This window comes from Crassostrea angulata, chromosome 3 (assembly GCF_025612915.1).
Source record: "Crassostrea angulata isolate pt1a10 chromosome 3, ASM2561291v2, whole genome shotgun sequence".
NCBI lineage: Eukaryota > Metazoa > Mollusca > Bivalvia > Ostreida > Ostreidae > Magallana > Magallana angulata.
The window spans coordinates 9,704,625-9,719,710 of NC_069113.1; the positions used below are offsets into that span (position 1 = coordinate 9,704,625).

The 15,086-nt window shown below is 34.6% G+C and overlaps 1 protein-coding gene across 1 annotated transcript; it reads left to right on the plus strand.

Moving 5' to 3' along the window:
* The first annotated feature begins 2,474 nt into the window (after positions 1-2,474).
* Positions 2,475-12,697, plus strand: LOC128175151 (neuronal acetylcholine receptor subunit alpha-10-like). The gene is made up of 6 exons (XM_052840578.1): positions 2,475-2,948; positions 5,397-5,629; positions 7,487-7,531; positions 7,670-7,779; positions 9,131-9,666; positions 11,812-12,697. Exons 1-6 carry the CDS (start codon positions 2,873-2,875, stop codon positions 12,417-12,419), a joined length of 1,608 nt encoding a protein of 535 aa, XP_052696538.1. The 5' UTR covers positions 2,475-2,872; the 3' UTR covers positions 12,420-12,697.
* The last annotated feature ends 2,389 nt before the right edge of the window (positions 12,698-15,086 follow it).

Consider the following 15,086-nt stretch of genomic DNA (forward strand, 5'->3'; position numbering starts at 1 on the left):
CGAAAAGCATATTGTCATTACGGAGAAATTTTTCCGCTGTGATAAACCAAAGCATATCATTTAAAATTATTTTACTAATGCAAATTAATTCGAACAAATTGGGACAAAAAACGACTGTTTTAAAAGGAAAATTATAACACATTTCCTCCAGCATTAAATCCTGCCTGCGAACGGATAATAAAACACAGCAGAACTGGAGGCACTAATTTTTTCCGACGTTGCTGCAAAAAGAGATACATGGATAGAACACCCTATGAAACAGCGGTGAAGCGACCATTTAATTGATAGTTAGTCGAAACCGGAATTCTGCCGCCAGGACGTGTCGGCTTTGTAATTAATAGCTACACGGAACACTACTACAAAGTATGGTTTTGTATTGATAGGAAAATCAGCTTTCACGATGTAAATGGAAGGTCGGAGGACATTTGTGTTAAAAAATGAAAGAAAGATAAATGCACCATGGAAAAAAGATTCGTTCGGTCTCTAGATAATGATAACTGGAAATCGAACACTCTTATCGGATGTTTGTTTAAGCCTCCAGATATGTCGTATACTTACATACGTACGTGACAATAAGTACAATTGTATATCACTTATGGAAATTGTAACATATGGAATATACATGTACATGCACAGTGCTGTTCATAATACGATAACACATATATAGTTGCATTTGTTATTCCCTATTTTTTAACCTTGTCTAGAGAAGTCATTTTAGTATTGTACTTGCATTGCATACGCATATTCTTTAAAAAAATCATATAACCAATTAAAATTTTAGTTGTATTCCCTTGTCACTTTTAATTTGATTCAAAAATTGAAATTGTTGTGTATTTTAATGTGTCAAATCTTTACATCATTTCATGTCTTGGGAATTCGCAAAATCGCTGTGCATCCTGATCCAACCGATTTGTCTCCATGAACGACTTCCATTTATTCTCAGAACTATGTCCTTCACATTTTATTGACAGTTTAATTATCATTGCTTGCAAAGCGAGTGATCAGTAATGTTTTTTAAACCAAGAAAATGAAATTATGATGCCATCACGCCTTGTACCAATACATGAACCTCATCACACAGAGCGAATTATTTTATGAAAGATTCCAATCTTTGGTGACGGATAACAGGGCATTTGTTGGGTTCTTCTGGAGTTGAGCTAAGCCATCTCTGCTTTGAAGCTAAAGATGACAGAAGCGATAATTCTTGGCTGCTGAGAAAAATAACGAAGGATGTCGATTATCCGATGATTTAAACACCTCCAGTTTTATTGATGCCGACGATTTTCCTTCAAAAGCACTGTCTATTTTACAATTCAAACGAGGATTTTATATTTTTTCTTAGTATCTATTTTAAAAGGAACTCTTCTGGAAGCAGAGATACACATTTATTTTCCTCATTTTGTTTATCATAAAATGATTACCTTTTGGTTGTATTTATGGGACCCATTAATTTTAGATCAGTGTATTTACTATTTTTGCATCAGTATGCTTCAGATGAAACTTCTTATTATTTTTAATAATTGCACTCAAATGATAGGTTTAAAAATTCATGACAACTCCCTTGCTAGCTTTGAACTTTTAAAAGCGGAAATATGATATATCAGTGCGTGAAAGGAATATATATACGCAAGTTAACGTTAAAGTTCTTTTTTCTCTCTATTGTACAATACATGTACTTCTTTCACCTTTTTAGATAAAAAGGATATATTTTTTTTTTTATCTCAATATGGACGTTAATTATTTATATTCTATAGATACAAAATGACTGGCATTTTAATTTTTTAGATCGCCATATTTTTACGGACGAAAAGTACCTATCTTTTTTGAAAATATATTCTATATCAAATGAAAGATATGATTTTATACTGTTTGGTACATCATTGATGCTTCTAAACAATGTTTATAGACTTAAAGAAGAAAAAAATACAATGGAAGGTCTCTGTTTGCCGGAAATGGGTTACATCATCTCTTTTAATCGTATCGATATCGATGGCCGTTTTTGTCTGGATTTGTCCCGAACAAATGATGAAGTCAATGTCGCTCATTTGATAAGTTTGATAACACTTTGTTCAATGATAATAATTGTGTATATATTTATGTTCTTACATGTGCTTTCCTATGTTGTCGCAGAATATCGTTTCTCAGAAATGATATGGAAGTTTCGCATAAGCTATATTTCAACCACAGTGAATACATGAGTGTTTATACATGTACACATATTTAATTTATTACGATTTTCTTCAAGAACCCCAATGATTAATCGTATTAGATCTGATGTTAGATATGTCGTTTTCTGTTACTTCAGCAGCCTGTATCACCGCAGTTCCCTTGTACTATACTATTGTTTCATTTTCCCACGCGTTTAGTGTTTCCCTATTCAATGAAGAAAAAAACGTACCAATCGCGTTCGGTTTCCTCCATTAATGACTACGCCTCTTCATCACTTTGATTAACACCTTCTCCCATGCTGAAATATAAGCAAAAAAGGAAAATCAGAACACTTATCACAATTTAAAAAGCCGAAAATTCCATCTTGATTTACGGAATCAAAACTGTTGGAATGTTATCCCAACGGAATAAATCAATTTGCAAAGTCATTTCAAATTAGCAGCATTGATGTTTTCAGCGTCTCCAGTCTTCAAACGTGGAGAATACGAAACTGACAGAATTTTAATTTAAGTGTCAATTCAAGATAATTCTGAACATTTCCAAGATATGTTTCTTATCGAGCAGGGACGATTTCGATTTTTATTTTGATGGTCTAACTAGAACCGACCGCGGGAACTGATCAAATTGTACATAAAAGGTTGCCTGTGTGTGAGGATGCATTTAGCGTGCGGAAGTTTGGGATTTATATATTTACCGGATTAACATGGGACCTTGGGGATTCACGGAAAAACAGCTGTCGGGAAATGTCAAAATTGTCATCCTTCTAATGCTTATGCCAGGTAAATTCAGTAGAATATCGAATTTATGTGATAAGTTTCGATCACATCTGAATTATGCTACATTTGTATATTATGTTGTGTTGTATACCCCTGTGTTACTTTGTCAATATTTTCCATAAGCATGTGACAAGTAAATGCGATAATGACGAATATTAACGACTCTCGTCGATATCATGTAGCACTCCCTTGTATAAATTTGTGAGATCGAGATGCATATTATCTCTCTCTCTCTCTCTCTCTCTCAACTTAAGAAAACTCTGTTAGACTGGACGAATAATTATATTTTGTATTGAAATCGAATAAATTGTTAAAATATGACATGAAAATATTTCTTAAAAAATAAAAAATATATGTTAATGGTCAAATGGTTAAAACGTCATAATATACGGTATCACCGATTTCCAAAATTACATGAATCGAACATAAGATCAAATAATTGATAATTTATAAAATTTTGGAACCAGAGACTTCTACATTTAGTGTCTAGATTACATTTTCCTCAATACAAAATTAATAGTAGTAAAGGAAAAGGTCAAGTAAAAATCAAACATGTATAATAGAGCTTTAATAAACGGCCATTGAAATGTGAGCAAAAACTTTCATAGTAAGTTAAAATTAAAAGGAGCTTTTAGAGTCTTTATATCTCTGAACATGTCGTTTAAAATGGTATTCTATCATGAATACTCATAGTATTGTTTCGAGGCCGACAAATGACAGAAACTTGTAATGCAATATTTTACGGCCATCGTGTTCGAAAGAATCCGGCGTTAATTCTTTCTCTGAATCTTGTCTCTGAGAGTTCAAAATGGTAATCAATTTTTAAAGCATTTGATCTACGGGAGTTTTGCGTGACTGGAAGACAAAGATGACACAATGGCTTGACTTTATCCCTCTAACGATACAAAACAATGAAACCTTCCTTAGTTCTTTTATTGAGAGTCTTCAAATCCGACAGAGTGAAGGGAAGTTCCCCGCTGGTGATTGGGATCAAGAAACTATCGAGTCCTACGTCTTGAGGATATTCCGATTACGCTAACTAGTAAATTAAGACTGAGCTGTCAGTTCCAACCATGATTAAAATAACTGGCAAAAGTTCTCCCAGTAAAATTAATCAAAGGATCAACTTTGCGGTCATGATATGGAGATCAGAAGATGTTTAGAAGAATATACCGGTCATATGCACGATAACTTTTGTTACATATTTAAATTTCCACCTAAAGACTCATTGAAAAACTAAAAGCATAGTGACTTTGTCAATTTGCCGTCGAGACAAAAAAATTGAAATAGTTTGTTTATGAAATATATATGGATTCTTGTTAGATGCGTATATTAGATGCTCCTCATTTTCATACCACAATCCTTCTCTATGATAGTCGTGCTATGATGCTAGTATGTATACATATATAAGCCATGCCGTTTGGTTCAGATTATGATGTGGAAGTGCGCGATTATTCCCTTAGTATGTATCTTTGTGTTAAAAGTCACCAATGGCAGAAAATCTGTAGCATAAAATCTCCTAGAGCACTGGACTGTCACGAAATCCGCAGAAATTTTTCTTGTCCACAATGAAATCGTTAGATTGCAGACATTGCATTACCCAATCATAGTACTGAAAGTATAACGAAAAAATGTTAAGCTAGGTTGCAACTATTCTTTTCCAGCGGACATCATTTTTATGTTTTGGAACTTTCTAAAAATGAATTGGGTCGTAACATTTTAGTGATGTTTATAGATTTCTGAAGTTAAATGTTTTCAGTTTCACTCAGATCGACAATAAACAAAGTAGACACATTAACATGTAAATTATTTACTGTGTGTCAAATGTAGCCAATTTAACGTGACATAATTCTATTGCTGCTGCATTGTATTTTCTTTAAAAATGATATTGCATAGTATTCACAAGATTTTTCGCATCATTTTACTTTGTATAAAAATATTCTAAATATTTCCGCAATTTTAACAAAATACTCACACCCGTAGTCTTAATATCTTATAATTTTCTCTTAATTCGATACTTTCTAAAAATTCCATTTTTTCAATGTTTTCAATAATATTTCTGTCGAACGTTTTCTCAAACGCCCATAATGCAACAGGTAAAGTCTCACAAACTTTCAAAAAGGCTTGAGCTATAATTTCTCAGTCGAACCGTTAATAATTCTTTGGTGTTGCTACACAGGAGATATCAAAACATCAGGCCAGTATTGCGATTATAGTTCTCGCGGTGAGGTACCGTTTTATACGGTTTGCGACCGACGTCATTTAATTGTCCTAGCAAGTTTTGAGTAAGATCTTGAAAATTAGCCTTAAATGCAAGTGAATACAAATAAAAAGTAATGTAGGCTTATTTTGTATTGTGCAAATTTGAAAGAATTTTAAAAACACTTTTAATCTTTTGTTTGATCTTGATTTTTTCTCGAAAGAAAATTCTATATCAATTTGTTTTTTCAGGTCGCCTTGCAGATTTGTTAAAGCCAGACAGTATCTCAGAGGGTGCATTCTATAATGTAACATATGTCATTAGCCATAACGCTGATGACGTCACTTCCAGACCCGTCCCGGATGAGCAACGCTTAATGAACCACATTCTCAGAGGTTATGAAAAAGCTGTGCGACCTGTCCAGAACGCGTCCACGGCAGTCATTGTCAAAATGGGGCTAACCTTGACCCAGATATTTGACATGGCAAGTACTTATTTTGTGTTTTTTGAAATACCTGCCTTTTTGCAGTGTTGAAGCAGTAGAGTGACCATATTTTTTTTAGCCCCGTTTATCAGGAGGTATCTGGATTTATGATCACATTTATTTAATGGTTCCCGGAAGCACAGAAGCACGTGGTAGTGCGATCACTTTTACACATTATAGAACGTTCATTTTGATACCTCTTTAGGGTTAAATTGCTATTTCCGGGTCTAACCCATCCACATATCAATTACGCATAGATTCCGCATTTACCGAAATTGTCACTGAAATGCACGTGCCCTAATGTTTGTAATTGATTCAAACGAAGTGTGTATTGATTACTCTAATTTGACTTATATGTCAAATACATGCACATGTAGTAGTTACATAATTCATGTAGTTACATAATTCGTGTATTTGACTTACGCGAATTGCAAATGCTACTTGCTGTGTTCTTCGCTTTACAAAATAAGATGCGAATGGTTAAATTCTACTGCTTTTGTATTGTTATCTTAAAGACATTTGTGAGGTTTTTCAGTTTTCGATCATTTTCCTTGATAGATTATTTCTTCTTTATTAGCATTTAAACCTGTTAATGTCAAAAAAATTAGACCAAGCTATTTTTTGAGTTAGAATTTTTTAAATGTTTCTTTAATTGCATACAAAATCGAATGGAATGATTTTTAATAAAGTCATAGTATATATTTTCAACTGAAACTATACATCCAAATAGAAAATATCATATAACCTGAAAATATAATTTTGCAATTACATAGTGGAAATCTTCACATTGCAGATATAAGAGGAAAAAATAGAAAATGATAAAAGATACATGTGTCGCGTCTGACCTTAACTAACAATATTAGCAATATCGAAGACTCGTTCGTGCTTTCCTGGGAGATCGAGTGCGTGCAATGAACTACTGGTAAGCATTCGGCGTAATAAATATGACTACTCTTTTCGGTTGTTGTTTTAACAAACTATACTGTTGTCGCAGACTCACTCATGTGTTCAATGGAGATCGGGTGCATTAATCCAGTGTTAAGCATTCGTTAAGGAGCTGAAAAGCGTTGAATACACAGCGCGCCCCGATCCCCGATCGATGTCTGCCAATTGTTTTTTATTGTTTCCCTATATCATTACATGGGTATTTCCCTATCTACTTCAGTTGACATGACCATCCTCTTTTATCACATTTCATGTATACTTTATTAGTGATCGTAAACACAGAAACCCCCTTTTCATTGTTATTTCTTCGATTTCCGCTACAAGCAATGCTTCCAATGATTTCCATATTACTAGGAGTCTTTTTTGGATGTTTCTCATCACTTAGAAAATTATGGCATCTGGACTGTGTTCATGTAATAAAATATTTAAACATTCTAGAAATAATTTTCGTTGTTTATTTCTGATTGAACCATACAGCACGCAATTATTCATCTTCACGAACTATTTTTGTATTGCTTTTATGTTAACAACTTCATCAGTTGCAAAAGCAATTGCAAAGGTACAAAGTTCGCTTCATATCGACGTTTGGTTGTTCTCAATATATCCGCAAGATGTAATTGTAATTACCTTAACTGAAAATTCAATCTTATAATTTAGAATAAAATAGCCCCGGATTTTCAATTCAGATACGATGTACATATATTTGTTACTGAGTATTGCAAAAAAATCAAATTATGTTTATACCACAAAAAAACCGCATCAACTTCAGAGTTTGTGACTGTTGTATTGGATGGTACACAACCTTACAATAAAAAAAAATCCCCCGTATTTCTTTCTCAGATACATGTATACGTATTTCTTATCGCTAAAGATTAATCCTTTTTTCATAAACCTACTCAACTTTCATTTCAGGATGAGAAAAACCAAGTTCTTGTGACCAATGTCTGGCTTGACCAGGTATTGCTAGTTATCTGCATCATTTCTGAAACTGAATTCCATATTAATTATGAAATAATTTTCTTAATCATGGATGACATTTGAATATACATGCAATGTTTTAGTGGTAATGATGTCTGGGTTTTGTTTCTATTTCAGGAATGGGACGACGAATTTCTGAAGTGGGATCCCTTGCAGTTTTCTAATGTCACTAAAATTAGAATTCCGTGTCACAAGATATGGCTTCCTGATATTGTGCTATACAACAAGTAAGTTACTAACCAGTCAACGTCTGGCTCCATTGTTATATATCTAACTTTGATCTCAATCTTGCTATATATTGGGAATGCAATACTTAAACAAAAGTGAGCTAGTCTTAGTTTTATGGTCCCTGATTCCTGTCATATATATTATTACTTGACTTAAAATCGGGGTCTTTTCTTAAGGCTTTGATATACTAAGAGTTACAAAATTATTCGTTCATTTAGTCGACATGCTTGGGGGTGTCATTTTTGGTGATCATCGGGTTTGTGCAACGCAAAAAAGCGCCATTGAAAACCGTCAATCACCATGGTAATTTGTCAAATTGAAAGATAAAAGATGTCCTTTTTCACAAATCCTGATCAAAATCGCAATTGCAACATCACTGACCTTTCAGCATACTATTCCAGCTTCTTCCGTTCAACTCGGTGAGCAATTTGAAAGGCATTTCCTTGCTTTTGAAGGAAACCATCGTACTTTTATAGCTACTTTTTATGTCAGCGCTACGATGTCCTTTGAAAAGTTCATTCTATAAACATGCTCTCAATCCCTGAGTGTGGTTAAATTAGCCACTTTAATCATAATTATTCCAGTAGCTAAATCCCGTATGGTTTTTATTGTCATTGTACATATTCACCGAACATAATTTATTGCAGTATATGTCACTTCAATTTGGTTTTTTTGTCAGGTAGAAATACATTTTTAAATCTTACTTTGTATATCAAATAGCGGCAACAATTTTGAACTGTACAGTATTTCTTTTCCATTTTAATCGAAGTGGCGTTTAAGGTAAATACCAGTGGCGTTTAAGGTCAAGATCTAGTAAATGGAAGGTGCCTACAGGTTCATAAAACTTAAGATATAAATTCTTTCATGATGCTTCATAACAATAGCTTTGTTTAAAAAGGTGTACCGGGTCTAAACCTTTTGGTAAACACAATGAAAAATCATGTTTTAAACTGACATTTTCAATGAAATATAAAGGAATTGAGGAACAAATTTTGGAGTTTTGTCCAAATAAAACAAAGGGTCATAATGAATTTCCACAAATGAAAAAAAAAATATGAATACGGACGCAGAGTTGATTACATGTAATATAACAATACCAAAAAATACATACCATACATGTTACTCAATTCAAAATCCTTGCATTACCGGTACAGTTTTAGATTGGCATGCATGATCTATACATATGCATGTTTTATGCTTTGGCTTTGTCGTTTAAAAATAAACCTTTATTTTACATTTTTCTTTCTTTTTCTAAAGTATGATTGAATTTATTAAATTAAGAGGAATGCTAGTGTATTTTTTCTTTAAACTAATTTTTTTTATATTTGACAATGTTTTTTTTACATTTAGCGCTGCAGAGTACACGGATGGGGTCATGCTAGCCAATGCAATGGTAGAACACAATGGTAACGTCTTTTGGCCCATACCTACAAAGCTTCAGAGCTCCTGCAAAGTGGACGTAACCTACTTCCCTTTCGATGACCAGATCTGCAAGATGAAGTTCGGGTCGTGGACCTATGATGGATTCCAGGTAGACATCACGAACAGGTCCCAGGAGGTCGACCTATCCAATTACGTTGTGAACGGCGAGTGGGTCCTCATCAGTGTCAGAGTCCAAAGGAACGTGGTGTATTACACGTGTTGCCCGGAATCTTTTCCAGATGTGACGTTTTTCATTCACATAAGACGCAGAACGCTGTACTATATGTATAACGTCATTTTCCCGTGCATTATGATGTCAGCGCTGACGTTGTTGGTGTTCTGTTTACCGCCCGACTCTGGAGAGAAGATTGCCCTTGGTATTACTGTGTTACTAGCTTTCTCCGTTTTTATGCTGGCTGTGGCAGAAAATTTACCTGAAACTTCAGAATTTGTTCCTCTTATAAGTAAGAACTATTTATAATATTCAATTTCTTTTATTATAGCATTGAATCATGATTTTTTGAAGTATACACTCTCATAACTGCAGCGGTGTGTGCATACAAATTGAGTAACGCGCGTTAGCGCGTTATGAAAATCTGTATGCACACACCGCTGCAGTTATGAGAGTGTATATTTCTAAAAATCATGATTTAATGCTTATATTTACATTTTTTAAACTTCTTGCCTTGTCTGCAAATGTGATTCATACCTTAAAATTCCTATCTTATCCTAAGGGTAAGTTAATATTAATGGAAGAGCCACAGTAACAGCCACAAGCGTGAACTTTGATTTTCGCTTGTGACGTTGCAGTTTACAGCGTTCAATGTTTGTGACGTCATAATAAAACTCGTCAATTTGACCTTTGACTACTTGTTGCATTTAGAGGCATTTAAACATCACGGAATATAATGGAAAAACACAGTAGAATGTAAATATATACATGTATGTTGTTCACATATTTAATTAAGCACTGAAATATGTACAGTATACTGTAGTTTGCAAATTTAAAAGCATTCTGAGCCGTGTGTTTGTGTCCCTTCCTTTGGTTTGCCTTCGCTTCTGAATTTTTGAGGAAAGAATACTGGCATACATTACACAAAATTCAGCAAATTCAACACTTAGTAAACAGATGGTAAAAATGTATATACAGTAGAACTTTTTCATCAGTTGTTTTTGGATATTTGTCAAAGCTGATACAATAACAATTGCGCGAAAATGGATATTTTGGGGTTTTACCCAGCCCACGGGATCAATGTATAACGTGACACCATCTCCCAAGGACCAGACATTAATACTTTTATTACTCTCGGACTTTCATGAGTTTGACTTTTATACACCCTCAGGAATTCCGGTGGACTTGGCAGTGCTAAAATTCACAGACCATCATTATGAGATACTTGATCTTCATTTAGAAAAGATTGGACAAAACCAAGCAGTCGTCAAACCTCTTAGCACTGTGTATCATCTCATGAAGTCTTCATTGATTGATATATGGTTTCCTATATATCTATCAGCAAGATTTGCCTTCTTAAACGTATATTTTGTTCCAATAGCTGTAAGTAACGTGCAACGTTACTTGATGCTCTCATACACATTTTAATACAAATTCTGTAACTGTTATAAAGATACGTCCATGGTGATTTTATAAGTTCTAACTAGAAAAATATGCTTTATGGAACTTGCATTGTACATGTACGTGCATGAAGCTAATGCCCATAAATGCTGGCTTGCTCTCTTAAACACCGCTACATGTATCTAGAAATAATCCTGTCATACATGTATTTGATAAGTTGTTTTCATCTTGATTAACTTTTTTTTCTAAAACAAAAATCTTCAACTGCTATATTCTTGACTTGAAAAATTCCCCAAAAATATAAAAACTTAAACATGACGTTAACATATTATTTATAAATTTCTGTTGCTCCGCTCAGTACTCCATTCTTGAAGTACCACGTACATATCTTCCATTCCAGAAGAAGCATGAAGTGTACAAATTAGTATGAATGAACAGAATTACAATTTGCCAACCTATCAGTGGAATGTGTCCCCCAATGTCGTTTGTTGTCTTTAAAAGAGATAGAATTGAGGCATGGCTCTGCTCATCTGTAGTTCACTAGCCGGAAAAGGAATACAAATGATTGTGTTATATTGCTAGCTCTACATTACGAGAAATAAATATGTCCCGGGGGAAAGGAGGCGGAAATAAGACGGATGGATTCCACACAAGACGTACGCTGATGTACACGAAGTTTGACAAAAATTTATCAAACAATCCTTTTTATGGTCATTTGGCAAAGCTTTATGCCAAAAACGTACGAAAATGTGGTAAAGTGCCTTGACAATTTTTTATATTGCTAATCAAAATTGCAAGTCGTGAACAGCTATTCAAGATACGTGTTGTTGAACATTCCTAACAGTTGTTCTTCACCCAAAATTAACAACTAATGTGGAAGACTATCTTTTATTGCACATGTACGTTGCAAAATTATCCAATAATCAGCATTTGATCTCACTTGAATCTTATTCTTCAGTTTTGGACAATATTTTACATAACTTTCGGGGCACTTGTAAATGATACTACTTTGAAATTGCTGTTTTGCTCTTTGCAGGTATATACCTCACCATAGTGATGTCCTTGACCTCTGTCTCTGTCATTATGACGGTGTTCGTGCTAAATCTTCACCACAGAGGTCCGAGCAGAAATGCAGTACCCGCATGGATACGAGGCATTTTATTGGGACCAATACAGAGTATTTTATGTGTGGGGAAAAATGATCGAATACCAACAGGTAGGCAGGGTTCGCGATTCCTCAGAACTATGTCTCTACGAGCAACACTGGAAAACATAGCTCAGGAACTTCAAAACGAGGCACAATTAGAAAATGGTGTCATGGCGGACACCATAGTTACAGACGGACAAGGAACGACACTTCACAATGAAACAAGATGTGACGTCAGGTTACTACCAAACGATAACCACCAAAGACCGCGAAGGGGAATCCAAGTTAAAAATTTGCATACAAAGTCTCACGAAGAAATTGTTAGAAACTTACAAAGTATTTTGGACAAGCATGAAAAGGAAGATAGGGATTATGAAATCATTCAGGAATGGCGCAAAGTAGCGCAAGTTGTAGACCGTATTCTATTTTGGATTTTTCTCTTTGGAACTCTAAGTTCCACCCTCATAATTCTCGTAATTACACCAGCCGTTAAATAGCACAGTCAACACATTTTTTTACCATATAAAGCACAGTTCAGAAGAAAAAAATCATTATTTCACGATTCTTTTATATGATCTTAAAACATTTTCATAATCTTAAAGTCATGCGATAAACAACATACATGTAATTCAGTATAACAAACAGCACAAATGCATGCTTCATATCATTAAGTATTATTTAAATGTCACAAAAGATTAAGTCAATAAAATTAAATTCAGTATATGTACATTTTTGGCATGTCGATTTTATGTATTAAAATTTGTTCGAAAGTCTCTCTAATTTTTTTTCCTAATAAAATTCAGTTCTTTCGTTCTTCAAATTCGGTCAAGCAAAGCAATAGAAATAAACACATTATTTAGAGATTTGTTATAAGCAAAAATCTCTAGATTTGAGATATATTCATTTATCTTAAGAATGATACATATTTAGGTTTTCGTCACCAGGGGAGTACTACTCATTTCCCCATTTAAAACGTACGCTTGTTGAATCGACTTTCGTATGAAGTTGATGGACGAGTTATTTGAACATATATCTCTTAAAGTAACATTTTCTGAAAGAAACGTTATTAGATGTTTCTGTGATGTCTCTGTGTTATAAACTGTACACAAGCGACTCTTTTCAACAAACCCTGAAGGACCAAGTATATCAATATAACGTACTTTTAGTGAGTCCACGATTTGACTTAGCAATAATTTATCCTTTTAAGACCGTTAATACGTCCGTCAGAAGTATGAAAACTCGTTCCTCTGGATCGATCGAACTAATTTCTCATTGCCGTGTCTATTCACTTCTTTATCAGACTAAATCAGTGAGGTATATTTCTTCTCGGGGGAACACACGACGACTGGTATACCGACTTCTCTCTCAGAACAAATTCCAAGGTTGTGAACAATTCATCACTGTTATAGGTCATTGCTGATCAGAAAAATGATTAATTAAAACATTGCTTCCGGTCTGTGATTTTCTATAGATTTCTCCAGACAGAGACGAAAGAGACTAGGAATTTTTAATTACAATGCTTTGTTTCCATGTTCTCAAGATGTCTGTACGTACTTACGACAGAGAGTTTCTATTTGTCCAACACAGGCCTCCTGAAGTAAAAGAACCGGAAGACCGTACATGTACATTAAATGGGGATGTATCATTTTTACTACAGAGTCAGCAGTTACATGTATGGTTGCTTTTAATAATCTTAAAAATACTGATCAAGATTTATTGCAAAAACTATTTGTTAAACCATTAGCCATTGTTAACAAGGTTAAAACCTCACATGGAATAGTCTTATTCCAACACAAGGAGGCTTGTTTGTTCTGGAATTGAGTCCGGTTTGGTAGACTGGAAGACGTGAATTTCTTTGTACGTTGGCAGGAAGGTATAAAATACATGTAATTTTTAGCGGGGTGCTTGCTTGCTTTGGCTTATTCTTGCGATTTGATAGTAGTCCGCCAAAGTTTTAATCACAGTGACTGTTAATCGTTTTGTAACCCTAAGTAAACTAGAGGTACTGTGAGCAAGCTCACATTTGATACCCCCCGCTAAGATAAAAATCATAATGCGTGCATTTTTCCAATTCTAGAAAATATTGGATGAATCTATTTCACCGTCCATTTTCTATAAATAACAACTGCTCTATTTTTTTTTAAAACTGTTGGTCATAAGTAATATTTGTGTGAAGAAAGAACATTCAATGCTTCTCCATAATAAAGACAATGACCGGACATAAATTTTGCACTTTTTCTGCCAGTGACCTTGACAATGCCCAAATGACCTTGGGTCAAGGTCATGACACACCCATTGGTCCTAAGCAATATTGTGTGAAGTTAGAACATTCAATGCTTCTCCATAAGAAAGATAATGACCGGACACATATTTTGCACTATTTTTCCCAAAGACCTTGACCATGCCCAAATGACCTTGGGTCATCGTCATGACATACCCTTAGGTCATAAGCAATCTTTGTGTGAATTAAAAACTTCCAATGTTTCTCCATAAGAAAGATATGGACTGGACACGAATTTTGTATTTTTTCTGCTAGTGACCTTGAACTTGCCCGAATGACCTTGGTTAAAAGGTCATGACACACCCTTAGGTCATAAGCAATCTTTGTATGAAGTAAGAACTTCCATTAATTCTCCATAAGAAAGATATGAACCGGACCAGAATTTTGTATTTTTTCTGCCAGTGACCTTGACCTTGCCCGAATGACCTTGGTTCAAGGTCATGACACACCCTTAGGTCATAAGCAATCTTTGTGTGAAATAAGAACTTCCAATAATTCTCCATAAGAAAGATATGGACCGGAAATGAATTTTGTATTTTTTTTTTTTCAGTGACCTTGACCTTGCCCGAATGACCTTGGGTCAAGGTCATGACACACCCTTAGGTCATAAGCAATCTTTGTGTGAAGTAAGAACTTCCAATGTTTCTCCATAAGAAAGATATGGACCGGACACGATTGCACAGACAGACGGACGGACGGAGAGACGGACGGACAAGGTGATTCCTATATACCCCCCCAAACTTCGTTTGCGGGGAGTATAAAAATGAATATGTTTTATCCTTCTGTAATTTACAGTTCTTTACATGGGGACTTACCTTTAAAAGAGGCTACTCAGATGTCGTATGAAATACTTTGAAATACCGCCAAAATTATTTCTGAGAAG